General features: G+C 39.2%; 2 protein-coding genes and 1 long non-coding RNA gene across 8 annotated transcripts in view; 2 read left to right on the forward strand and 1 right to left on the reverse strand.

Annotated features, from left to right (window-relative positions):
* The window catches only part of LOC122667638 (E3 ubiquitin-protein ligase CHIP), a 53,165-nt gene extending 38,877 nt beyond the window's left edge, over window positions 1-14,288 (forward strand). For 2 of the 3 annotated variants that reach the window (XM_043864004.1, XM_043864005.1), the window contains 5 exons: window positions 4,798-4,869; window positions 13,229-13,362; window positions 13,474-13,633; window positions 13,719-13,829; window positions 13,915-14,288. In XM_043864004.1, coding sequence (XP_043719939.1) covers window positions 4,798-4,869; window positions 13,229-13,362; window positions 13,474-13,633; window positions 13,719-13,829; window positions 13,915-14,040 — 603 coding nt within the window. In that variant the 3' untranslated portion in view covers window positions 14,041-14,288. The remainder of the gene's footprint in view (window positions 1-4,797; window positions 4,870-13,228; window positions 13,363-13,473; window positions 13,634-13,718; window positions 13,830-13,914) is intronic. The other variant, XM_043864007.1, reaches the window with a different exon arrangement.
* On the reverse strand, window positions 535-20,909 carry LOC122667639. Its single transcript, XR_006333826.1, has 3 exons — window positions 20,780-20,909; window positions 12,138-12,142; window positions 535-552 (listed from the first exon to the last, which is right to left on the reverse strand). It is a non-coding gene; the product is annotated as an uncharacterized LOC122667639 (long non-coding RNA).
* LOC122667636 (uncharacterized hydrolase YugF) lies at window positions 20,395-26,502 on the forward strand. 4 transcript variants are annotated; one of them, XM_043864000.1, is made up of 6 exons: window positions 20,395-20,852; window positions 25,323-25,434; window positions 25,540-25,633; window positions 25,764-25,941; window positions 26,015-26,084; window positions 26,166-26,502. In XM_043864000.1, exons 1-6 carry the CDS (start codon window positions 20,431-20,433, stop codon window positions 26,475-26,477), a joined length of 1,188 nt encoding a protein of 395 aa, XP_043719935.1. In that variant the 5' UTR covers window positions 20,395-20,430; the 3' UTR covers window positions 26,478-26,502. The 4 variants fall into 4 exon arrangements, with proteins under 4 accessions (XP_043719935.1, XP_043719937.1, XP_043719936.1 ...); XM_043864002.1 differs by having other exon boundaries at window positions 25,323-25,422; XM_043864001.1 differs by having other exon boundaries at window positions 25,332-25,434.
* Window positions 26,503-27,353: the final 851 nt, after the last annotated feature.

Here is a 27,353-nt window from a genome sequence, read left to right on the forward strand (position 1 = left end):
TGCAAGTACTATAGAAGCATTAAGCTTATCAGCCACACTAAGAAACTTTAGGAGAAGGTTATTGAAGCTCATTTGAGAATAGAGACCCATATCTCGGTGAACCAATTTGGCTTCATGTCAGGTAGATCCACGGCTGAAGCTATCTACTTATTAAGGAGGCTCATGGAAAGATATAAAGATAGCAAGAAGGACCTCCATATGGTCTTTATTGATTTGGAAAAAGCCTATGGCGGAGTCCCTAGAGACTTAATCCGTCAGGTACTAGTGAAGAGAGGGGTATCGAGTAAATATGTGGATATAATAAAGGATATGTATGAGGACGTTGTGACTAGTGTGAGATTTGTGGGAGGTCAGGGCAAGGAATTCCCAATTACGATTGGGCTCCATCAGGGATCAGCCTTAAGCCCTTATCTTATTGCGCTTATCATGGATGACCTAACCAAGAGCATTCAAGACGAGGTCCCATGGTGTATGCTATTTGCCGATGATATCGTTTTGGTGGATGAGACAAAATCAAGTATAAACGCTAAGTTAGAGGTATGGAGACCAACCCTGGAAACAAGAGGTTTTAAGATTAGTAGAACGAAGACAGAGTATTTGATGTTGTAATTTTAGTCACACTATGATGAATACTAACATGGTGCGAATTGAGGAAAGAGAGATACCACAAAGTGACTATTTTAGATATTTGGGGTTAATCATTAATAAGGAAAGTGACATAGAAGATGGTTCTCACAGAGAATTAAAGTGGGATGGTTGAAGTGGAGACGTACGTCCGGAGTACTATGTGATCGACATATTCCTTTAAAGCTTCTTTAGGACCGTAGTTTGACCGGCTCTGATGTATGGGGTAGAATGTTGCGCAGTTAAGAAGTGTCATTATTGAGAAGCTTTGTGTGGTAGAGATGAGGATGTTAAGATGGATGTGTGGGAAAACAAGGAAGGATAAAGTAAGGAACGATCGTATCAGAGATGACTTGGGAATTGCTCCAATCAATGACAAGCTCTGAGAGAGTTGTTTGAGATGGTTTGGTCATGTTCAACGGAGGCCTAGGGACGCCCCAGTTAGGAGGAGTGATATGATTCCGATTGATGGAGCTAAAAGAGCGAGGGGCAAGCCTAAAATGACCGTAGGAGAAGTTGTGAGAAAGGACATGCATAGTCTAGGTCTTGTGCCCTGTATGACCTTGGATAGAGCTTATTGGAGGGCAAGGATCCATGTAACACCCTATTTAGCTGAGATTCTCCTGACTTGCTGGGCTGTGCCTCTTTCCTCTTTCACTTTTCTTGTATTTTCCTTTATTCATTTGTCATTTTTCGCTTCTCATCTTATTTTCCCATTCTTCTCTTTCACTTCGCAGTTTTTACCTACTTTGTTTGATTGGATCCATGTAGCCGACCCCATTAAGTTGGGATAAGGCTGATTTTGTTGTATTGCGGCTCTCTGATATTGGAGATTTCTGCGGAGATTTCGTGGGCCTTTATCTCCTGATCAAGCCATTCATTCCAACCCATGTTGTGACAGTGGAATACCCACCTAGAGTCCTCCCTTCGATGGTAGTTTGAAGCTGATTTATTGGCTGGTTTAGTTGTTATCAGTAAGTTGCTGTTGACAGATAAAAAAAATCAATTTAAAACTATGCAAATTACAACTGTAGCACTCAACATCCTAAAAACTAAACCCTTTAGACTGTCGCCAGCCCCTGTTAGACCTAAAATATAGACCTGCAGCCTGTGATCTTTCCCTGGTTTTCTTCAGCATGTGTGTTTGCACAAAATAATAACCGCAAGCGTACGGATTAATCGTAGCTACGGGTCGAACTAAAGGAGATATACGCCACCCTATTTCCTCACCTTAAAGTAATGCAAAGTGAACCAAATTAAAGTGTCAAATTAAACTAACAAAAATTAATGCAAAATGAACCAAATTAAAGTGTCAAATTAAACTAATTAAACCAACAAAAATTAATGCGTCCTAACTCACAAGCATCTAACGAATTAAATTGGTGTCCTAACACATAGCCATCTAACCTATCAAACTAACACGGATTGGAAGGGATAGATTGCCACACACCACAACCACATAAAAAAAACAAAAGAAGAAGAAGGAGAATGAGATAGAAGAAGAGAGAATGAGAGAGAAGAGAGAGAGAATGAGATAGAAGAGTTTAGAGAGTAAAAACCTGTAGTTGAAGAGCTTGAATACTTGAACAAACCTTGCATGACTTCCTCTTCTAAATCTCCAAGGTTTGTCATCAACTTAGGAACTTAGACTAGAAAGCTTGAAACTAAACTAGAATTATTACAACCATATTGAAGACATAAAATTAAAGCATGAATCAAAAGCATTACAACCATGGAATTGAAAGCATGAAATCAAACTAGAACTTAGAAAGCCAAAAACTAAAAGAAGAGAAGAAGAAATTTCACTAATTAATTGAACTAAAAACTGAATTAAAACTAAACTAAAACTAACTTAAAAACTGAACTAGAACTAACTAAAAATTAACTAGTTACAACCCAAAGGGCAAGGGGTATTTATAGGGGGAAGAGGAGAAGAGGGAAGAGAGAAGAGGTAGGAGAAATATTCCCTAAGAGAAGAGAATATTCCTTCCTTCTTTACATTACTTGAATCCCAAGAAAAAAGAGAGAAATAGAAACTAAGAGAGATAAAAAGCCTAGCTACATAAACCTTCTATTTTTCAAAAAGTAACTTTCTAATTCTAAACTTGTGCTTCCTTTTCTTTGTAGGTGTCTTCTCCAAGCAATGAGATCAAGGCATCTTTGACTTTTCAACCTTCCATGGATGAGAGAATATTTTTCAAAACAAATCTATTCATAGTAAAATTCCAAAAGTGCCCTTGGAAAGTTGAAGGAGAGAGAAAGTGATGACTAGGTTTCCACTCAACAAATAATTTACTCATTCTGTCTTTCAAAAAAGATGGAGCATGGGGTGCTTATATAAGCCTCATTATTGCATTCCTTGCAAAAAATCACCCAAAATAGACCCAAATTTCGTCCAATTTGGAGTTCGGGAGCCCAAGATATCTCAAGTTGAAGTTTGATTGCTCTAGAGCCTTCCAAATGGAGTCTTTCAGCTAACAGGAAAGATAGCTTCTGATAATTGTGCTAAAGCCCCTCGAATCCGAACTTCCGTTTTATTTTGTCCTCGGCCGATTTTTGATAATTACAAACAAACCCCTGCAGACCATTTTCGTGCGTCGTTACGGAAACGGCCGTAACTTCTTCGTTTCAGCTCGGAATCAAGTGCCGTTTGAACTGTTGCGAAGCTAACTCGATGGACTACGCATCCATACTATTAACACCTCAAAATTATGCTAAGGGGCCCACTGTAATCACATTCAAATTTGACTAATTGACGTGATTCTTTTAGTGCTCAATCCAAACTTGATTTTCTCGACTCCTGGGCGCTTCCGGCTACTGCCAAACACCACTAAATAGCTTAAAAATGGATCCTTAGCATCATTTGCTTCATTTTCACAAGAATTCACCTAAAACCTGAAAACACAAACAAAAACCTCGAGTAGTTCCGTTCCAAGTATAAAAATGCATGCTTTATGGCACTAAGATTTCACACATAAATGTGCTCATCAATGGGCCTCCAAATAGGATCATTCCTATCTAGCCAAGTGAAGGGCTCATGGGCTGCATCACCAATTCTCTGTTCTCCTTGCACATAAAGCATACGAAGGATGAAAGGCAACACTTCCCCTCCTCAGCTCGGAGATATCTACATTCTTAATTTTTTTATGGGCTGTCTCCCATCCTAAGCATTACATTTGGATGGATTGATGGAACATGAGGTTTCGAAAGAGCTCTAGGAGTAAAAGGAGCACATGGTTATCCTCAGGGCAAAGCAAATGATAAAAAGGAACAAAAACAGGAGTTGAAAGTGAGTATCACACTAGAATTCAAAGTCCACACCCTCTTGTCCTGGTGATCATGGGACTCAAAAGCGTCTAATAATAAAACTTCTTTGTTCTTTTTCCCTTCATTGTATGATTAGGATCACCTCTGAGATGTTTTTGCAGGTCTACATTTAACAAGTTGCAAATGTACCTTTCAGATCTCAGGGAAATCAATTCTCTCTCAGCTGGAGGCTTTTGAATCATTAATTGGTTGTTAGTTTGTCAACATTCTCTGTGATTTGCAACCTTGTGAACTTTCTCTGTGCATGAGTTCCTTTGTCAATTCTGATTTTGAAATGCATTACGGTTCGATAGATGAAATGCGGTGATTCTTTTCTAGTTTTCCTATCTTATGGATTTGACAAAATTAGGGCCACACTGCCTTCTTGTACTTTGGATTTGGAGCTTACTTTCCTTTTACTAGTAGTGCTAGGAGAACTCCTTCCTTATCCTAGTGGGGCTAGGATTCCATATTCCTAGCAGAAACTAGGACTGTCACAGTCTTCTTGTCCTACAGCCCAGGTTCCTGTAAGTATGTCCAACTCTATTTCTCTCCAACTAAATAGAGCTCCTTTTTTTTCGAGTCATGTATCATTTACTTATATTTTGGGGAAAGAATTCAATAATTAGTCATATGTATTACTCTTTTTCTGCCTCCAATATTTCCAATTATCAGAAGGTTTTGCTGTTTTTTGGTGAATGCGCAGGCTAGAGGATTGTGGAAAAAACTTTTCCTGTTGGGTGTTTTGCCTTTTTGTTCATTTGGTGTGCTATGGTTAGATACAACTGGAATCACTATATGTCTTTTGAATAATATTTATATAATCCATACATGCCACTAAGTTGGACGTGCTTCAATGAGTGACAGGCACACTATATGTTGGGACTTGCATTACTACAAAGGAAAGAATATGCTGGAGGAGTGAGGGAACTTGAGAAGGTAAGCACCCTTCCCTCTCAATTTTCTTTCTTAATATTTTTTATTTAATTTGTACAAGTTCTCCCGATGCTCATTCGCTTATATAGTTATATATCAAAAGCTACATTCATTTTTTTACCTTTAATTCCCTTTCATGAGCAAATCATGTATCTTGTGGCAGTGTTTAATATTTAAATTTCTGTTAATAGAATTTGTGACATTTTGGCACTACACAAAGTCAAAACCTGGTTCAGGCGTTCTGTCTTCACAGGTTTACACAGAATTATTTTCCAAATCACGAGGCAACATGGAAGAACAGTTTTTTTGTAAATAAAATAAATACAGTTTGTAAGTCATGTCAGTTTATGTGGCTTTCCTATAATGATTAGTCAAAACTTGCTGATCTCTGGCGCAACAACTTGTTGCTCGACTGAAACCTTCAAGAAATACCAGAACAATATAAACAGTAAACCTTTTTATCAAAGAGGAGAGCTTGAGGGAGATGGAAATGTTTGCTTTCTCAATATTATGTATCATTTTGTTTACCCCATTTAATTGGGAAAAGGATTAGTTGAGATGAGTTCAGTTGTACTCTTAAGATAAGTGATGTGATTTCTGGTTGGATGTTATCATTATTAGTTAAGAACTTTTGGCATTCCTAACAATTTTTAGTATTCATCCAAGAGTTTGTCTTTGATCAGTATTCGGAGAAGGAATGAACTTGTGCCAAAACAAGCTATACTGCAATCTTTCTGTTGTGTGCTGATATACTTTTTTGTAACCCTTACTATTGTAGTAGTGGTTTGATTGGTCAAATCAGTAGCCAATAACGACGACTTCAGTAGAGTAGGCCCGTTTCCCTTAAGGGTTTTCGATAGGGATCGATCAGGATGGGGTTTACAAAACGTTCATAGGTAGAGGGACGGAGAACGATTTCATCTCCTTCCGCGCACGTTAGCACGCACCTGAGCTCTAGCTGATCTATGACCTTCGTTGTGCATTAGCACGCACTGTAGTTTGATTGCTGCTAGCGCGAAAGCCATTGCACAATTTTTAATCAGATTAGGGAGATTTTTAATAGCACAAAATCAAGTGGTTGGATGGGGCTGATACCAAGGTCGAGTGTAGGGAATTGGAATCGTAAGGTTGGCTGAAAATCTGACCTCAATCGGATGGTTTGATCAGCAATTATGGTTGATTCCTAGTGGCAATAGGATTAGGGGTAAAATAGTAATTTAAGTACTCTAATTAGGATTCAGAGGTTGAAGATAGGTTGCAGAGTTTCAGACATGAAAATAACCTATAAACAGTAGCTTAATAGGTTCAGCAAATCACAAATTGAATCAGCTATGAAAACAGGGTTTTAACAAGGTGAAGGATAGTACAGAGATTTCACTCCAGCAGCCAATCGGCTGGTCAGAATTGAGTGAAACTTGAATCGAGTTCTCAAGTTAGGGTTCTTAAGATTCGGTTACAGTTTCAGTCAAATCAGATGGTTGGTTTGCTTTATCTCAAAAAAAGTGCTGCATATGAACTTCTAGAAGATTTGGTTCTAGTTGCAGAAATTTTCAGAAAAAAGCTTTCCTGTTAATGGCTAAGATCTGAGAATAAAAATGATAAATCAATAACTAACATTAGTAGCAGAACAAGAACATATGTAGATCCACCCGGGCTTCTCACCGCAAGTTGTCGATTGGATCAAAACACACAAGGTTCTTCTGCTGAAGAAGACAAGTTGCAGCTGCAGCTCTATGAATTTTTTTTAAAAAAATCGTGAGTAAGAAAGAGATCCCCATGCATGGTTTATGTATGAAGCCAGAAGTAGACTTTGATTTGGATTGGGAAATCCCCCAACCGACTCAATTACATAGCACAATCAACTTACTTAAATAGACAACTTAAATTGAACCAACATTGGACCAAAATGGACCATGGTTCAATTGTAAAATCAATTGAAAATTATAACAAAACATCAACGTAAATCAAGTATGAAAGCAGCCAAACATCAACCAGACTAGGCCACGTTTTGGCCTCGCTGCTTGTGAATGTAGGTCTTCAGATCTGCATAAGCTTACTTAACAGGTTGAGCTTTTGGGATAAGCGTTTGTAACATGGTACCAGAGCCAGGAGGTGAGTTGTTCGATCCCTGGTAAGTGCAAGGGGATTGTGTTATGTGTTGTTGTGCCCCTTCGGTGCCACGTGCAGAACTGTGTGTATGTGTGTGCTTAAACGTGCCCGGGGTGGTGTTGTATGCTGATATACATTGTTGTAGATCCTTAACAGCTCGAGCTTTTGGGATAAGCGGTTGTTACACATTCCAAAAGTGGAAATTTCTGATACCAGAGTTGGATGAAGGAAAAAGCAGCAAAGATACAAGTCATGTTATGGAGAAGGAAAACATGTTGATTCTCAATTTCAAAATAAAAAGATCCAACCCTTTCTTGATGCCCCTGAGTCCGTTTCTAAATGTCTCTTGGACCCAAATGGGACAAAATAAATCACATCATTGTAACTAGCATCTCTATTCCAATCGTACTGGATACTTGATAAAATTTGAAATCATAAAACATCATCTTCTAATTAATCTCTCATTAGGGCTTCATTTGCTTCATTGGGAAAAACAATAAATCCTAGAAAATCAGCTTTTACTTATCAAACTTTCTTGTTTTGTTTTGTTTGCTATTTGCATTTTTTCTTGATTGTACATCACAAGAAGAATATTTTGGCATGGTTGCACGAGGAAAAGAATCTGAGCACATGATGGTGTGCTGTTCCGCATGGGTGGGAATTATATCACTGACCAAGTGGCAAACACTTTTTTGGAAAATAGCAGCCAGAAAAAATAATAGGAACTTATTTTCCAAATTTATGGTGCGTTCCAGGAAAATAATGTCATTTTTTAGGCCTATACAATTTCTTTTAGCTTTTAAACACTTCCTGTTAAATAATTTCCTTTTGTTCAACTGGAGGTTGGAATTAAAAGAAAGAGTACAATTCCTACTGCTTGCCCATGATGCATCCTTCATTGTTTTGTTACCTTTGCCATCTCGTCCTTGACTCTTGCTTCAGATGGTCTCTGGAGTATACCTTGTAATGTAGGACCAGGTCACAACTAGACAAGTAGGAACCTTTCCCATAATAGGATCACTCTATACTGACAAAACAGTAGGTTATAACACCTATCCCAGCAACAGAACAGTAGATAACAGTCCCAACAACATGCTAATAAATTAGGATTTGCAACACTGGCATAGCCTCAGATCTTATACAAAGTACAGTCATGAAATACCCAACCACAGTGAGCAAACAGAAAGACAAATTACTGCTTTCGGCAGAACACAAAAGACTCAAATGCCAGGAAATAAGATGATATCTCAAAATAGCAACTAGTTGAATCATATGGGAAGATCCTTCCAGTTGAAGGTAGGGTACCTAGGAGGGATTAACACTTCAAATTTTCAGCCAATGTTAATAGCTAGATCATAAGATATGGCAATGGTCCAAAATTAGTAACTAAGAATCAGAATTAGAAGGTTATTAGCTCAAGGACTTGCAGCCATTGAATGGCTAGGAAATTACAGTTGAAGGAAGCCATTGAAGGAAGGATTAAGTTGATTAACATACTACAAGGACTGGAGTTGATGGCTGGAAGTGGAACCATACAAACTTGAAGGATGCTGCCAGAAAAAAACACAGATCCACAGTGCCGCAGGGGTATTCTGTCTCCAAGTCTTTAGTACACCACACAGTTAACTAATGGAGCATGCAACAGTAAGATAAATCCCTCCAGCAGGTCTCGGTATCACTCTGTACTCCTCAGTTTCAGGTTGCAATTAAAGAAATAGATACTAAGAGAAGATGGGAGTGAAGAAGAAGAAGAAGAAGGTGGGGAGGGATATGACCAAGGCCTCTCACTTATGGCTTTGGTCAGTCTCTCACTAACCTAGGTATCATACTTACTCACTGTATCTCACAGCATCCGTGGTTAACAAACCAAATTTTTTTCTTCTTCATCAATCAAGTCGAGGGGGGGGGGGGGGGTTGAAGTACAGCCCCTCTTTTATTAATAGCTTCCCAAATCCCCCTCTTGCATGGGGAGGGAATCCGCTACCGATTACATTCCAATAAATTAGAAACTAGTTGTATCAAAATAGAAACTAGTTACAAAATAAAATCTGTCTTGTAGTTGCCTACCAAAGAGAAACAAAACTGGAAAATTGAAACTGATCAAAAGGCTCCCACACAAGTCACTTAGAGAATGGATCCAAACCTAGCCCATTAGTTGGGTCTAAGATTCAAGCCACAAGCCTTTTTAATAATGGCCACGATGATCCATTGGTGGCCCATATGGAGCTCAAGAATGGGTTGGTTCGATGTGCTCCAGGGCTGGCTGTTGATTGCTGGTTCTTCCTCCATCAATCTACATCACCTTGTCTCTAAGGAGGTTGTAACTGCTTCAGTTCAGAACCTTAGGGTTTTGACAAGATTAGCAATTTAGATCAACTGGATTGGGTACGCAGACATCAACCACGAACAATGAACATAATGACAATGCACAGTAATATGCTCAGTTGACTCCACACTGTTAGCTCTAGGTTGTGGATGATTCCGTTGGACATGGATATCACACATGCTGTGATACCTGGACCCAACCCAAAATATCTATGCAGAGACAACATCAACATGTGTACGGGCAAGGCATGTGTTATATCTTCCAAATCAATTTTATTTTTTATTTTTATGGATATGCAACATATGAACTTCAGCTTGTACTAGAAGTCCATAAAGTTGTTCCACGTGGAAGGGTGATGTGGCAAATCTGGCTAGTGGAATTGGTATGGGGTGGTATGTGTTCCGTGATGCAGTTGCCATGGTTCGAGAACTCGGTTTCGGACCTGGTTTCGGTCTGGCAAAAAACCGAGTTGGACCAAGGTCTTGGTGAGTTGGGGCACTTTTTTTTTTTGAACTCGTTTGATGGTTTCGGTGGGTTTTTGACCTAGTTTGATCATCAAACTTGGTATACAGCCTATTTTTCGGCTATTTAAACACAAATGGTTATCAGATTTCCCAAAATCAAAGTCCAAATAGGAGTTTGACTTAGTGGGAATCTAGGACAGACACTTATTTATGCCAGAAACCAGGACATGCACTTATTTATGCCTAATATTGTTTATGTAAATGATTTCATTTGCTTAAGATATTATTCATAAATAAGCAAACACCCCCTATTTGAATCCAAAAAAAAAGTTAAAAAATAAAATTCAAAAAGGATAAAAGGCAACCCCCCCAGTTCAAGAAAAAAAACTGGATTTTTGACGGTAGGTACAATTTTCAACTTTTAAATGTTGGGGTTCTCAAATCTATAAATTCCATAAATCTTAATATGATGAAAACCAAAAGTGCGGTAAAATATTCATTTGTTTTGATGTCTAAAAAAATATTTTCATTCAAACCCCTAGCATTTAAAAGTTGAAAATTGCACCTACCGTCGAAAATCCAGTTTTTTTTCTTGAACTGGGGGGGTTGACTTTTTATCCTTATGGAATTTGATTTTTAACTATTTTTATTGGATTCAAATAGGGGGTATTTGCTTATTTATGAATAATATCTTAAAGTAAATGAATTGATAACAAATATTATTTCATTTACTTAAATGATATTAGGCATCAATAAGTGTCTGTCTTGGTTTCTGGCATAAATATCTGTCTGTCCTGGTTTTTGGCATAAATAAGTGTCTGTATACCAAGGTTTCCCGTCGAGATCTCGACCGAGATCTCGGCGAGACAATCTTCTCATTTCGCCTAGCATTTTGTCTCAGTTTTTCAAAAAAACCGAGATATTACAGAGATCTCGGCGAGTTCTTGTTCCATGGCAGTTGCATTAGACAATAATCTCGAATGGAGGTGAGGCAGTTAGGCATAGGGATAGTTAGAGATTGTTAAATTATGTGTTTGTAATATACCACGGGGGTAGTATTGTCCAGTCCCTGCGGTAGTCAGTAGTTAGTCATTAGTTGGAGTTATGTTATTAGTGATAGTTAGTTAGTCTCCTAGTTGTTCTTTACTTCAGCAAGGACTGTACAGTCCTTACTGTATTGTAATTAGTGCTTGACATATATATATACAACGATGGACTGCTGCTAGGGATATTGACTGTTCTGTCTACATGCGGCAGTCTCTGTTCTCTCTCATCCTCCTCTTCTTCATATTCCTCTCACTTGTCCTCTGTTATTCGTACTTGTTATCTTCTTCTGGTATTGTCACATGGTATCAGAGATTAGGTAATTAGTGCTAGCAACCTTTTTTCATCTTTGTTTTGGGAGATCCTATTTCGATTCCTCTCCTGTGGTGTGCAGCCACCCCTTGCTGCAACTATCTACTATGTAGATCTAGTGTGTGTCTAAAAACTAATATATATATTTTTTGTTATGCTACATACCTGAAGAACACTACCTGCTTTTGAGCTCCATGGAGTTGATCATCTACATAAATTGATTGACATCAATACAAGTGCTGGCGGCACCTTGTTTCTACCTTTCATATTGGACAGATTTTAAATCTGAGTTCATTGTTCATCAACCCATCGGACTCTCTTTATTATTTAGGGTTTTGTTAACCCTTATGGATACTACACTCGATCTTGATTTGGGAATCATCAGTGCATCCAAGATAATCTAATCAGGTTCTTCTCTCATGACTTACGGTACTCTGTTTTTCGTGTATTTATCTCTTTGTCAGTACTTGAAATTGAATTTGATCTGACCATCAGATCTTGATATGATTTTAGGGCACTGTTGCCCTATTGTGAGAGGCCACTCGACCTGGATTTGGTGTCTATCTGACAACTATTGTTGCTGCAATTTAAAATCCTTTTTCTGGTAAGAAAAAATAATGTAAGACTAGACCAGAATAGGTCTAATCCCAGGCAGGATCAAAAAGAAAATCTCCAAAGAACAAGAAAGAGAGCAATGGAAACAAAAATCATATGAGGGAACCAAGTGAACAAAGGGAAGTAAGAATAAGGGAAACAAGAGAACAATGGAAACTCAAATGAGGGAACAATTTCCTTGGTTGAAGTAACAAATAGAAAAACCACAAATTTGTAACCTGTTGACGCAGCAATGATCTTGATGTAATAATCTTCAAGAAATCAATGTGACAATCAGTTCAAAGAAATCCCAGCAGCTTGTAGCACTCTTGAACTCGATTTGAACAGAATTAGGGTTTGGATTCAATAACCGATGGAAGGGGATGGGGAAGGGAATGGGCATGTCACCCTGGGCATCTCACCCAACCTATCTCAGGATTTTAACAAAGGCTAAAACCAATATTTCATTAATCAAATTCGTGTACCTTACAAACTTATATAGAAGACTCAAAAATAGACTTAGACACTAAAAAGGAAAGGCCTAAGTGCCTAACCCTATCCTTAACTAATAAGGTAACCTAAATTGACTAAGAAAGTGAAATAATAAAGAAAACAAACTCAAAATAGGACGCGAACTAAACTAAGGAAGTAAATCCCATTTTCCTATTTTCTACCCATATTTTAGGCGCATTAAATTGGCCAATTACAAAATAAACCGATGGGATCAAAAGCCCAACACATATATAACCCAACCCAAAACTTATTTTCAATAAAATAAGTCCTCTAAGTGACTTATTTACATCAATTCTCCCCTGATTGAAAAAAATTCGTCCTTGAATTTTGCAAAATGGAGGAATCAACATTGTGTGATGAACATCTGTCTTCAACCCATAATAGTACTCGGGGAATTCAAAAATTTACGGGCTGAATGGTAGTCCATAGGAGGTATAATTATCATTTGTGAGAGGGCAAAACCATTATTCTTTGTTAACATGGGGAAGAGTTCTATTGTTAGCATTAGGATGTTACTAGGGTTGTGCTGATAATCTTCTCAAAGGATTTGATTTGATCCCTATTGGCGTCCATTCTGTAGGAAAGTAGTAGAGGGAGGAGGTCAGGGAACACCATAGCTTTCTTAAATAATACTCTCTCTCTCTCTCTCTCTCACACACACACACACACACATGTGCTGACGCAATAGGTAAAACATGAAATGGTTTAGTTGTGAATTACGTTACATTTGTGTGAAAATAACTCTCTTTTCATTTGAACTATCTTAAATCATTATAGAGGTACATTTGTGTGAAAATACCTCTGTTTTCATTTGAACTATCTTAAATCATTATAGAGGACAAGACGTTCCACAAAGAGCTTTGAGCATTATACCTTATGTGGTGTCAAACCCATGAAGTAATGAGAATGTGCATCTAAAAGCATGTTAGAACTTGAGATATTGATTTTGTTATCTGCACTAGCAAGTAAATTAATTAAGTTAATCAACTTCTTTTTATAGGCCTTGGATCTTGGGAGGGGTGCAAACCCTAAGAGTTACATGGTAGAGGAAATCTGGCAGGAGCTTGCCAAGGCGAAATATTTGGAGTGGGAGTATAAATCTACGGAACGAACATGGAAGCTGCAAAGCTTGAAGTATGTTTCTTCAGTGAGTTTTTTGGTGATACTATGTGCCGAGGTACTTGCATCTTTATTTTGCTTTTAGTCTCATCTTACCACTTAGGTAATGTGGGTTTACTTTTTCAGGGAAGCTTGTGAAAATGCTCTAAATGTGCAATATCAACTTGATTCTTCAAAAGGGGAATACATAATGGGTGAAGGCGAAGCTAAGAATACACATATGGAACAGTTGAAGTCTTTGAAGGAAGTGTTTAGGAAAGCTGCAGAGGCCGACACACCAACTGAGGTGATATGCAGATATTGAGCACACCTTATTTCTTTCTTTATCTTGCATTCAGTTTCTTGGGGGGGGGCTAACTTACATTATCTAGGTGCCGGACTACTTATGTTGTAAAATCACTCTTGATATCTTCCGTGATCCCGTCATCACTCCAAGTGGAGTAACATATGAGAGGGCTGTGATCCTTGATCATCTTCAGAAGGTGATTCCAGTTTCCTAGTTGCATTTTCTTCGTATGGCCTGTCTATGTTTTTCCATATGGGTTTCTTAATTCAGTTTTGAATTAGGTTGGCAAGTTTGATCCAGTCACGCGGGAACCACTTGAGCTACACCAGCTGGTTCCAAATTTGGCCATCAAGGAAGCAGTGCAAGCTTTTCTGAAGTACCACAGTTGGGCTTACAGGATGGATTGATGGTGGGTTTGATCACGGACGGGCTCAGGAACACATTTTCGTGCTCAACAAGCTACAGCCTGGGTTCCAGAGCCAAATGACTTTCATTGCACAATTTTGGTGTTTGAAGTGATTAATCATCAGGTGTTTGCTGTTCTTAAGGTTCCATATTTCTGTTGTATCATTCCTTTAGTCTGATCACATGATAGTGCCTACATTTATATTGTACAGTCGGTGATTCAGTATTAGTTCATAGTTAATGTTTTGTACAGTACATCTCTTGAAGCAAGGGCATCTATGTGATTTCAAATTGGTCTATGTAAAACCCTTCTCCTCCAACCCCTAAAAGACCGCAGTCTATCTCTCTCTCACTGCATTGCCACCACCTTCGTTTGTTCTCCATCATCTTCAAGGGTCTGGAGATGAAGAGACTAGACGACTAACTTCCTCTTGACGTGCTGTGGGCTGTGGGGGCCGCCTTCATTTCTTCTGGGCCATCTTCCTCTTGCTGTACTGCAAGTTGTGAGGTCCTTCCTCATTTCTTCTTTTTTCTGCTCCGCCTTCATTTCTTCTGGTGCCTCAGGCTGTGGGAGCCTTCCTCTTGCTGAAGAGGAAACTCATTAGGCAAGAGATTACTAAACCAGGACTACAAAGACTCAAAAGTCGTTTCTAACACTATTAAGGTACCAAAACCCTTGAGTTTCAACTGATAATCAGATCTTAAAAAAATTCAAGCTGATTCAATTCGTTGAACCTCATTCATTTCTTTTTGATTTCGCCAGAAATCTGGGTATGCAAGCCCTTCGCCTTTACCTTTTCTTTGTGTTTTACATTTATATTTTATTCTTTGAAATTTTTGTTTTTTCATTTCTTTACTCCGTTTCACAGGGCAACTTGTGTTGCGTCCGAATTTTGAAACCTCAACTAGAACGTCTTAGAGTGCGTTTGGTTGCGTAAATCCTTTGGATGTTGTCTGATTGGAGATTGTCATCTATTTGAGTTACCATCAAATGAATCGTAATTCTAGAAAATAAACTATTTGGTTACCATGATTCTGTGACATGATTCTTTTGAATAAACTATTTGGTTACCCTGAGTCTGTCACTTGGATTCACCCTGAATCTATCTGAAATACTGTTTGGTTACCCTGAGTCTGTGAGTTAGAATCACTTTAAATCCATCTGAAATAATGTTTGGTTACCCTCACTATGTCAGTTGGAATTATGTTTTTTTTTTATATTTTTTATATTTTTTATTTTGTTTATTTTAATACATGGACCTCTTGTTTCACCAATATCAAAACCCTAGAAGTGCCTTCTCTCTGTCTGCAGTCCTTTTTTGGCTTAATTATTTTTTTTCCAATGATGGAGGAAATAGAAAAGGGAGAAGAAACCAGTAAGTCTAGTTCGACTTTATTCATTAATTACTTTTCCATTCCTATATAGTATATTTGATCCATAATTTTCGACCATCCGTTTACATCTCCGCCTTGTGTAACCCGGACCTTCCTCCCTTTGGCAGATACAATTCAATCTCAATCCATATTTCTTAGATCATAATTCTCTTTTCATCATATTCTAGAACCTGTTGAATCTTCATAAACCCTTAAAATCATTATTTACTTGATTTTTTATTATTATGTATTCAGATTTTTTTCTAGACGAATTTTTATCGGAGTATTTGGATTTTTTTCCGGATATCTCTAAACGAATACGAATGTCCCTAAACAGATACAGATGCGAATTCGGATTTGGATTTCGATTATCCATTTACATCCTTTGGCCATGATAATTGTGAATAAATTTGACATGTTTTTATTTCATGTTCTCTTTCTAAACATATTTGGGTTGTAGGAAATTTGGGTTTACGTACTGAATATATCCAGGCTTCTTCTATGGTGGATTTTTTTGAACAACTTACGCATTCTACCTAGCTTTCCACTCTGGATGTTAAAACGAGTTATCTCCATCGCAGCCATTTCATTGTATTTTATCTAGATAGCTAGGAATCAGTTAGTGTTTTAGCATCAACCGCATTCACCTCGTCACAAACTACATCTCATATATATTTGGTATGCTAATCATGCTCTATTTAGAATCCCCCATGCCTCTCTCTCATGGTTCTTGCGTTGTTCCTTGGTCTCTATATCAGTACCAAGCCCTGATCACTACTGATTGTCCTATACTAGTATGTGATGGCTGTATTGAAATGTTTTTTTAGTCCAAGTTTCACTTTGCTTCCTTGAGTTGTGGTGTTTTATGGAATGTATTGGCACAAAAAGACCAGACGAACCATGGAAGGTTTGTGTATTGCCATGGAACAAGGCTATCAGAATGTAGAAATATTGGTTGATAGAGTTGATCTATGCACTTGCTTGACACACGGGAGTCAAATAGACTGGCCATTTGAACTTTCTGATCTTTTATTGGAATTAACTTTTATTATAACTCATGTAAATGTAACTATTATAGTATTATCTAGTTACTTCACTATGATGTAGGTAACTTTCTATTTAATTGATTTTGTTTTGGGAAAATTTCTATCACTTCCATATGCTTACCCTATATTTACTCAAACTCCCCTACTCAATGTTTCTTTTCTGATTCCCAAAAAACAACCTTTCACCTCCTCTTTTCCCATCCTAATTCTAAATCTCTAAATTACCCTTGCTTCCCTCCACTCTCGTTCCTCCCACAACCCCCTCAAGTGGTACCCCACTCCTCTCCGATACCTCTCCCACCCTTCGCCTGAGCACCACTTTTCACCCTCCATTATTTCAACATTAAGCAGCCTCATGTTTGACGACAACTTCTTTGGTCTTCGGAATGTAGGGTCGCCATAGTGCTCACAACATAGCAGAGATGTTTTCCCAGTTGAGGTATTCGGCTGAGGAAGAAAGGGGTGTTTGGTTTTTTTAATTGGAAGGGTATCATAGGTAATTCATGTCATTATAATGGTAGCATTGTCTTTAAGAAAAAATTAATATGTTGACATCACTATTTAACAACCCTTGACTAACGGTAGGGGGTGTGTAATTTTTTTTCTCGATTAAGAGAGCCGCTGATAAGTGCCATATTTCGTGTGGGTGCTTTAAAATAAAGGTAAACCATAGGGGTGACGTTGATAATTTTCCTATTTTCAAATTTTTTTTTTGAAATAAAGAGTATAAAAATGGTTTTCAAAAATAATTTGAAATGCCATTATCAAAATGTGTTATTGTGAATTGTGATATACATTTTTCAAGTATAAATGTAAAATGATATTATTATCCTCTTAAAAAAATTGTGTAATATTTTAAAAATGACAAAAAAATAAGATTATAAATTGGATTTCAATTCCTCTTCACTTCATGTGAGAGAGGCAACCACATGTCTCATTTCTTACGTTTACAAGGGGAGGAGGGTTATTTATGAAAACAAAAGACATTTGGTTACTTCTTAGATGTACGTGCACACGATCCATTCTCTATAAATTATTTATGTGAAAATTTCACGTACTTCCCCTGTTTTCTAAACTAAGTAACAAAAACACCCAATCTGTTGACTTAATTAACCAAAATGCCCTTATCTTCCCCAAAATCGTTGAAGGTTTGAAAAATAAAACCCTAAATAGTGAAATAAGACTCTGCCGTCGAATCGAACCCCTCTCAACCCCTCATCAATGTCACCTCCAACGCTACCACCGGTAACGAGAAGAACAACAGGGATGGTAAAACTATCACCACTCCACCGTGAGGCAGCAATCCTCGAAGACAGACGGCGGAACTAGGGTCGACCCACCAAGCCGAAGCTCCCAGTAGAGTACGTAATGCCCTGGAAAGGTGGAAGTGTCGGCATAACTTGAGTACTCCGCCAGAGAAGCATCAAAGGGAACCAGATGGTCGATGGCATTCTTGATCGCATTCTGCAACTCCACCTCGTCGGTTTTGTCGGAATCTAGGCTCAGAACGACAATCTTGCAGCACCCAAAGTTGAATTGGGGTGCCTTGTTCTTGAATCCCTCCGTCTGTTCTTAGTTACACTTTCCTCTTACTCAGATTTCTTCCCTGTTCTGCCATTGAAAACCATTAATTTTCCATTCCGTTTTTAATTCTTTCTTAAGGAAATGCAAACATGGGTTTGCTTTTTCATCTGTTACAGTCTTTTGGTACCTGTAATTCCGTCAGATCTGACTGCTTCAAGGGCCTAACGGCGTTGGAATTAACGGGAACAGACCGGCCAGGTCTCCTTTTAGAGGTGTTTGCAGTCCTAGACTCCTAGTAGACCTTGAATGCAATGTTGTGGAAGCCAAAGTGTGGATTCACAATGGACGCATTGCGTCTCTCATCTATGTCAAGGAATGTGACTCTTTGTCTCCAATTAAAGACTCCTAGAAGATCAATAGCATCGAAGCGCGTCTCAGGAATGTTCTGAAGGGAGACAATGACATCTGAAGTGCTAAGACCACTGTGTCTATGGCTGTCACTCACACAGAACGCCGGCTTGAACCCTCACGTACGCCATCCTCCCTCGCTCTAAAAAATCAAGCAGAAGGATCGATCTCCCCCTCCCCCATGACTTTTGTGACCTTTGCAATGGCACTATTGATTGTTTCAATCAAATAGAGTTACAACTTGCACACTGCAGAGAGAGAGTCAAGTTGCAGGTTTTAGGGAAGATGAGGGTATTTTGATCAAGGGAAATTATCAACGCCACCTCTGACATTTGCCTATATTTTAAAGCACATCCATTAACTACCATAATATCAGTGTCATCTTTTGTTTTACCAAACTAATTTCAGACAGACCCCTACCGTTAGTTAAGAGTTATTAAGTGATGATGTCAGCAATTTAAAAGACAATTCTGTCTTTATTAGTGGCAAAATATCTAATCTATCCTTTCAATTAGAACACCCACAAACCCTTCTTTTTCCTCATACTCATCGACAACCATGGAGAACATCCACTACAACCTAGACAACCATGGAAAACATCCACTACAACCTACTATCTTCTGAAAAGAGACCTATTTCGGTGACCAAATCTACCCTTCTTTGCTTATTGCTTGTTTCACCATTGAAATGGATTTGCTGTTTTTCTTTTCCAACGATGTTTTGTGTTTCAGGTTAGTAAAGGAATCGAAACCCTTCTGTTTCTACTTCTTCTTTCTGCAAAACCATCCATCTCTTCTTCCTCTTCTTGCAATAACAGAGGTGATAGATAGGTCACACTTCACCCATGATCATCGTCTCATTCCTATTTCCTTCAGTTAATGATGAAACGAGAGAAAAATTAAATTTTCCCCACTGCCCAAAAATCAAATTTAAAAGTATTCATACTCACTGCAATTACTCATTAAATTAAGAGAAAGTAGTGGTTGAAAGTTGAAGTCTCAAACTACCAAAATCTAAGAATCCATATAGAATTCCAGACATACTATCTATTCTACTGGTAGAGATATTTTCCCTTTTGTTCTTTTGCCGGTTCCGAAGTCTTCAATGGGCCATGGCGCCATTGGCTACAGTGGGTGATTTGGGGTTGAGCACGCCAACAACGTTGATGAGGTATGGGGTTGGGTGTGGAAGGTCTGCTCTGCGTGGTCAAAGAGGGCTAGAGAGAGAGAGAGAGAGAGAGAGAGAGAGAGAGATAAGGATTAGATTTCGGATAATGGTTAGAATCTCCCCAGGTTCCATACCCCATCTCAGCAATCATCCATTGCAGTATTGCAGGTTTCATAGCCCATCTTAGCAATCACCCATTGCAGTATTGCACCCCTTCCCAAACACAGATTTTTTCCTTCTCTTTTTCTAATTTTTTGATATCGATCTTAAACAAACCCTTCTGTTTTCTTTGTGAGAAATGGTTTGATGAGCTTTGCTGCAGTGTTTGTGTTTATGGTGATGTCCACTATGCGCCCTGGGAAACTTGTGGATGTTGCATTTTTTTTAATCAATTTTAATTTAAAAATTAGGAGAAATTTGGTCATTGGAATAATCTGATTGGGTAATATCTCTCTCTCAGTCATTGGATCAATCTAGGTTTTTTATGTTTTAATGTAAAGGGTATTTTGGTCAAAAAAATTTCAAAGATTAACACCGTTAAAAAATGGGTAATGGTTGATATTATTTTGATCAATTAAAACAAAATTTTAACATTTAACATTTATAGTTAACGGCCTGGGGGTTTTTGTTATTTAGTTTGGAGATCTGGGGAGGTACGTAAAATTTTTCAAATCACACTGGTGAAAGTGTACATAAGTTATAGCTCAGGTAAGATACGTGAAAAATTTTCCCATTATTTATTTGCGACACCGAGGAATTTGGATAAAAGAAACAAATTTTCTTTTCTTGGCATGCAAATATTAGCCTTTTAGTAAAACTGTTTAAAAGTGTTTCTCTCTTCAAAGTTCAAAAGAGTTCAATCAAGATAAGGAAATGGTGAAGGGTACAGCAATTGCTGCTCCAAGTCCAACATTGTTCTTCCCACCAACGCCCACCCTACCTCTTTCATCTCGTCATCTTCGTCCGGTTAGTCCCTCATATTCAGGTACTATAAGGCAGGCACTGCATCGCTTTAAAGCAAGTTCTCTCCATCACCAGCGTTTTATAATAAATTATTCGCTGTCGTCTGCGTCTCCAATTAGAAGCGAAGGCGGCGGCAGCAATACCGTATTAGACGTGAATGAGATAAGGCAGAGGTGCAATAAATGGCGTTGGAAGGGCCACGTCATCAACTACTTTGTTCATCCTGCTTCTCCTCCTCTTCATGGCGACGGAATCCTACTCGAAGATCATTCCCTTCAACCTCCTCTGCTTCTCGTTCATGGCTTCGGGGCTTCTATCGCCCATTGGCGCAGGTTGGATTCACATCCTTAAAACCCGTTCGTTGGTTTCCATGTCCTACGAGCTACAATTGTTCTTCCTTTTGGTTTCTCTTATTTTCTTCTTGTTTTTTTTTAAACATCTTTCCTTTAACGAAGTTAGGTTCACAGTTTATAACAAATAATTCTCGTATATTCTAACAAGTACATTTTGAAGGAATTCCTATTTATTTGTAAGAGTGAATTTCATGTGCTTATGTGTGTGCCTTTTCCGTTCCCCTTCTCGTTTTCGCTACTGCTTCTTCTTCCAAATTGTGATATTCCGTCTTAATCAAGATAAACACCCAAACCCTTTTAGACTAGTTTTGATTATATGCACATTTTCTCTAGAATTTGAACGACTTATAATTACAATATCCCACCTAAATCTAGAGACAAACCCCAACCTTTGTGGGAGTTGTAGACTATACACACGTTTTATCTTCCGTTTATACAACTTGGATAATTTAACCGATGGATGTCAAGATCATTATAACCATCAAATGTTGTTATCATAGTCATCACTGCTATATGCAATAGAATTTAGATGACGTTGGTTGCTAATATTATTCAATTGAAAGTCCCTGAGATCAAGCTGACTAGAAATATCCAACTCTCCCGTTTAGTTAATTATGTGCAAATGCATGTGGTTGATTTAATGGTCAGTCAAGGAAAAAGCAACTGCAAATTAGTTGCAAGCACCCAAACATTGAGTTCTGACTAAAGGAGCTTCCAATGGGGGACAATTTACCTAACTGTCGCATCAGGGAAATTGGTTGGTGGGCGAATCCTCACACCACTAGGGATGGCCCCATATTGGCAACAAAGTAAAATATGGCTAAAAAATGAATTAAAAAACTATCCTTGCACATCATTGGTTCATCATGTTGCTCCTCTGGCGGTGAGCATAGATTGGCATTTTTATTTACTTTACTTTACATCTTTTTAGGTTTGAAGTGAAGTACAGCAAAAACAAAAATGAAATGGAATGTTTTCTAATCATAGCCAAGAAGACCTTGTGTAACCTAAAAGCATACTGCACCTAGTTACTAAAGTCTACTTCACTTGTCAATCAAAATTTCATAAAGTTTTCTTCCCCCTCTTACTTTCTCTATGTTGTGGTACCCACATGTTTTCATAGCACCCAGAACACTTGGCATTGCAAATTTTATTTTACTTCACTTCACTTCTTAGTGAAGTGCACTTCTGGTCATTTGGTTTTTCTTTTCTTATTCCTGTTGGATTTGCCGTTTCAGTCCATGGAATTTCGACTCCTCCCTCTACCTGGTCCACATAAACTTCTGACCTAGAATGTTTCTCATCTTCAGAACTTGATAGTGAAGGAGGAGACAACACTTATGGACCCTTAATGGCGAGAGTAAATTTACTTCTGAATCTTGTTTCATTGAGTTGTGTATTATTGCTCATTCTGATGATGGGAATAATGTGAGAGGACTTTTTCTTAAAATGATGCAATGGAAGGTCAGAATAACTTTGACATGCAGGATATTGGGATGGAAATTAGCACACAAGATGGCAACTTGGCTTCTTTCTCCCAATCTGTGTTTGATGTATAAGTAAGACAGTGAGCCAGTCACCATCTTTCCTTGTTTTGTCTCTTTGCTGAAAATGTTTGTTGCCACTTTCTGATGGTTTTCCAAATGGCTTGGGATTTTATGCAGATGTTAAGGAGTTATGTTGGTTTTGGCACCTGATACCTTTTAGCGAGAGAAGAAAAATTCTATGGAGAGGAGTTCTCTTTGCAGGCTTTTGCTGCCTGTGGGAGGAGAGACACTGTAGATTGTTTACGAACATTCTCAGAAGAAAGTTTAGTGATTGGCAAGATTACATGTAAAGTAGTTCAACAGGAAGCAACAAATGGCTTGTTTGGAGGTTTTCTGGAAATTCTTAGATATAATGACATTCTAAAGCATTGACAACTTCCCACCAGGAATCTGGAAACTCAACTCATATTTTTTTTTGGGTGAATATAAAATTCATTACCAGAAGGGGAAAAGGAGATACAAGGAGCCCCTAAAATAGGGGAGGAAGCAACGACAAAAAGAACTAAAATACAAACAAGCAAAACCCATTCCTCAAGGAGAGGAGGAAGAGGGCTACAGAATGGAGAGGGGTAGACCCCAAGACACAACAAATTTTCAGCAAATTTGTTGGAAGGATCTGGAATTGGAGGACCATTTTCTTGGGTGGAGGCGACATGTTTTTAATCTACCATGCTTAACCTTGGGAGGCCGAAGCCTCTATTAGCAAAAAAAATAATCCCAAAGGATTAGGCTCTGATACCAAGTTGAAGTTGAGAGGAGAAGAAAAAGATTGGAGAGAATCAATTGGCTTGTCTAGAGTGACAGAGCCTCTCTATTTGTAGTGTAGAATATATATTACAACCTCTGAAAATACTTCTCTTACTTGGCGATGAGGCCTCTCTCTGACTCAAGTCCTTGGTTGGTCACTTCATTGAAAGTCGACCACCATTTCATATCGGCAAGCTCGCACTCACTAAACAATGGAGGTTACAAGGAAATATTGAGATTTATCTAATGGATAACGGATTCTTCATCTTCAAGTTCTTCAATGAACACGATAAGCTACGAGCTTTGGAAGGAGGACCATGGCAAGTTGGATGGAAAACTATATTTCTCCATCAATGGAACCGAAAACTGCAATTGCATCGTGTTGAACTAAATACCATTCCTCTATGAATCTCGCTTCTTGGACTTCCCCTTTACACCAACGCTAGAACCAAGAGGAATGACCACCTTGCTTACGCCTGTATCTGTATTGAGGTCTCTACAGAGGAATCCTAACCAACATTCATTACGGAGCATGATGGGGAGAAAATTTCTCATTCCAGAAAGAAGTCGCATATGAATGGACCCCCCCAATGCCTGATCCACAAACTTTTTGGCCATGACTCCAATCTATGCTTTCCTATCGTCTCGACGGTGTTGGCCCTGATGTCCCTTCAGCTCCCGACTCCTCCGCCTCCCATGCAACCTTGAACCACTACCCTACAACTTACCCCTTGTTCCACTTCTTTCCCCTGGCACTAACCCTTCTTTTGGGTTCCAATCACCCAGTCGTCGCAGGGCCAGAAACCGTCGTCGGAGATGACAGCAGAACCGAGAAATGTCTGTATCTGGTTCTCCAATATGGCATTCACTGGACCTTCAGTCCCTATACTATTGGTCAATAACCCAACAAGGTCCTTGGGTAACAGCAGATTCTCAGCTTTACAACTTGACGTTGATGGCAATATCAGCTCTGCTCTCGAGACCTTGCCTCCTACTAGCTGCAGCAACTTAGATCCCTCTTGCTCCTCAAGATGTCACTCTCCTCAGGTTCCCGCTTCCGTTTTCTCCATGAGTCTACTCCTTGCCATTCGCCCATCATCTGCTCCATCGTCCGCACACTCAACCTCCTGCATTCCCTTGCTCCTAGGATTTCCATATCTTCAGTCCACGAACCAACCCTTCCCCTTACCTCTCATTTATTTCTTTGTAATGGTTCCTTGGACGGGGGACCCACTGGGAATACACAATGCCATCACGCGTCTTCTCCTGTCTCAATGAGAGGTTGCCCATAGTGTGGGGCTTGCCACTCCATTACATCACGCTTCTCTTGGGCCTATCTCTCACCCAATTCCCTCCAGCTCCAAAGGGCCCCCCCACCAATGCACCCCATGGGCTTATTAATCCTTCCATCCTTGATAGCACCAGGCCTCTTTTGACTAGTCTTCCAATCTCGAGTTTGGATCTTGTGTCCACTGACATGACCGTTATCAATTTACAAAACTCTCCTGTTTTGCCCGACTGCCTGTTTCGACCTCTGTAATAGTTCCCATCGCAAGCTGAGGATGCCTCTCCCTAGTACTAACCAGTATCTGGCCAACAGTCATTGCTCCCCCTCTATTCCCCCCACCCTCCCAATCCATGCTTAGCACCACTGACACCGTAGCTCCTCTCTGTTCTGTAATAACCATCCCAGCCCCCTCTATTGTGTATGTTGAGCATGAGTTTAAGTTGTCCCCCCCCCCCCCCCCCCTTGATTTTCTCCTCTACCAACCTGCTGTGATCCCCCTCCTAACCTAGCCCTTCAATGACTTCTATCAGACCATTCTTGATTTGGCTAACTTCCAACCTCCCTGCTTGATTGAATTTTCTATGTGGATGCCCTTTTCATTTGACACTTGATTCTCCTGATGAACATCACTCACCATAAATTCTTTCTATTTTTTTTACTTTTGTTTTGGTCTATTATTCATATCATTAGTATTTTTTCAATTTAGTTTCCATCCACTTCAACCCAGGGAGAGTGAGAATTGATAACATTCTCTTATGGTCATTTTTTGGGCTTCTTATATTTTGGTTTTATCTACTTTTGTGGTACTGTTCTACACCTTTCCCTTTAAAAGTGTTCATCCTTGATTTTTTTTTATGGAGGTGTTAGGAATATCAGGGTGCTAGCTCAAAGTTACACTGTTTATGCCATTGATCTTCTTGGTTTTGGTGATTCGGATAAGCCAGCAGGATTTGCTTATACAATGGAAGTATGGGCTCAGGTATGTGATTTATTATGCCCTATGTGGGGTTTTATCTATCTGCAAGTGGCCTTCATCGTTTCACTTTTTTTCTTTTCTGCTGATCCGCTTGTTCACTGTGAACAGCTGATCCTGGATTTCTTGGATGAAATAATTCAGAATCCAGCTGTGCTGATGGGAAATTCTGTTGGAAGCCTTGCTTGTGTCATAGCTGCCACAGGTATCTCCAGAAGGCTCTGGCTGAAAAGAAAGAATATTCACTTTTTTTTTGTAAATGGATCACTTTGAACTGCTCATGATTCTTGAAATCTGTCACTGTTCTTTGCATGTGCCTTCTTTTCTGAAATCAGAATCAAGGCACGGCCTGGTTCGAGGGCTTGTGCTGTTAAATTGCGCCGGTGGCATGAACAATAAAGCAATTGTTGATGATTGGAGAATCAAACTGTTGTTGCCTTTGCTTTTGTTGTTTGACTTATTGCTGAAGCAAAAAGGCATCGCGTCAACAATCTTTGAACGTGTCAAGCAGAGGTAAGTGCCTATTTCTTGTTGTACCCCAACCCCAGTGGCTGAACACAGAAATCTCATGCTTGTACTGGCCCAGAGGGAGTCTCAGGAACATCTTATTGTCTGTATATGGAAATAAGGAGTCTGTTGATGATGATCTGGTGGAGGTAAATTAATACTTCACTCTAATATTCATATTGAACATCTAGTCATAGTGACTAAATGCTTGAGTGTTCTTGAAAATGCAGATAATCAAAAGACCAGCTGATGATGAAGGGGCACTTGATGCATTCATTTCTATTGTGACAGGTCCACCTGGACCAAGTCCAGTGCAGTTAATGCCAAGAATCTCTCTCCCAGTTCTGGTTTTATGGGGTGATCAAGATCCATTTACTCCTCTGGATGGGCCTGTAGGGAAATACTTCTCTTCCTTGCCTTCTAGGTTGCCAAATGTAAGCGTCTGTGTACTGGAAAGAGTAGGGCACTGTCCCCATGATGACAGGCCTGACCTCGTCCATCAAAAACTGCTCCCTTGGTTGGCCACTCTTCCAACTTCATGAGTAAGCTCTGTGCTTTGAAAAGTTGCTAATCTTGTGAATTCTTTTTTATTGGGCTTTATGGTAATTAGTGTTGTAACTTGTGGATATACATAGTTGTGGCCCTCACTTAACAGCTTGAGCTTCTTAGATAAGTGATTGTGTTGATGCATACATTGATGCTGCCCTCCCCTAACAGTTTGAGCTTTTAGGTGAAATGGTAGCGAACATGGTATCAGAGCAGGGAGGTCAAGTGTTCGACTCCTGGGAAGTGCATCGGAAGAGTTTTTCCCGACATTTCTTCTCCCTCGGTGCTGCGCGAAGGAAATGCCGCGTGAGCTCCATGTGCAAGGACCATGGGATCTTGGCCTGCACGTGCAGGGGAGTGTTGATGTATACATTGATGCTGCCCTTCCCTAACAGTTCGAGCTTTTAGGTGAAACGGTAACGAACAAATTGTAACATGGTACTAGAGCAGGGAGGTCGGGTGTTCAATCCATGTTAAGTGTGAGAGGGGTTTGTGTTATATGTTGTTTTGCCCCTACATGTTGATTGTGCCCCCCTTGGTGCCACGTGATGGTGTCATGTGCAGAACCGTGTATGTGAGTCGGTCTGCACGTGCCGGGTGGTGTTGTAATGTGTTGATATACATTGTTCTGGCTGTTGCTTAACAGCTCGGGCTTTTGGGATAAGCAGTTGTAGCAATTATCTTGAGGGGAAAAAAAAAGAGAGAGAGCAAATTCTGGTCTAATCTCTATATTGTTATGGTGATTATTTAGTGATATCAATTGATTTAGTGGTTATTTACTTTCTGATCACTCATCAGGTTCCATTGGAGCAATTTGGGGAGTGGATTTTAATGACTCTTTCTACTTTCTTTCTTGAAGGATTTTATGTTTT

Source organism: Telopea speciosissima, chromosome 7 (assembly GCF_018873765.1).
Source record: "Telopea speciosissima isolate NSW1024214 ecotype Mountain lineage chromosome 7, Tspe_v1, whole genome shotgun sequence".
Lineage (NCBI taxonomy): Eukaryota > Viridiplantae > Streptophyta > Magnoliopsida > Proteales > Proteaceae > Telopea > Telopea speciosissima.

What these genes read in the sequence shown, in the direction of transcription:
- LOC122667636 (XM_043864000.1), top strand. Translation starts at nt 20,431, where the DNA reads ATGGTGAAGGGTACAGCAATTGCTGCTCCAAGTCCAACATTGTTCTTC. An exon ending in TTTGAACGTGTCAAGCAGAG is followed by an intron (nt 25,942 to 26,014) that starts GTAAGTGCCTAT and finishes GTACTGGCCCAG; the next exon opens with AGGGAGTCTCAGGAACATCT. An exon ending in TTGATGATGATCTGGTGGAG is followed by an intron (nt 26,085 to 26,165) that starts GTAAATTAATAC and finishes TTGAAAATGCAG; the next exon opens with ATAATCAAAAGACCAGCTGA.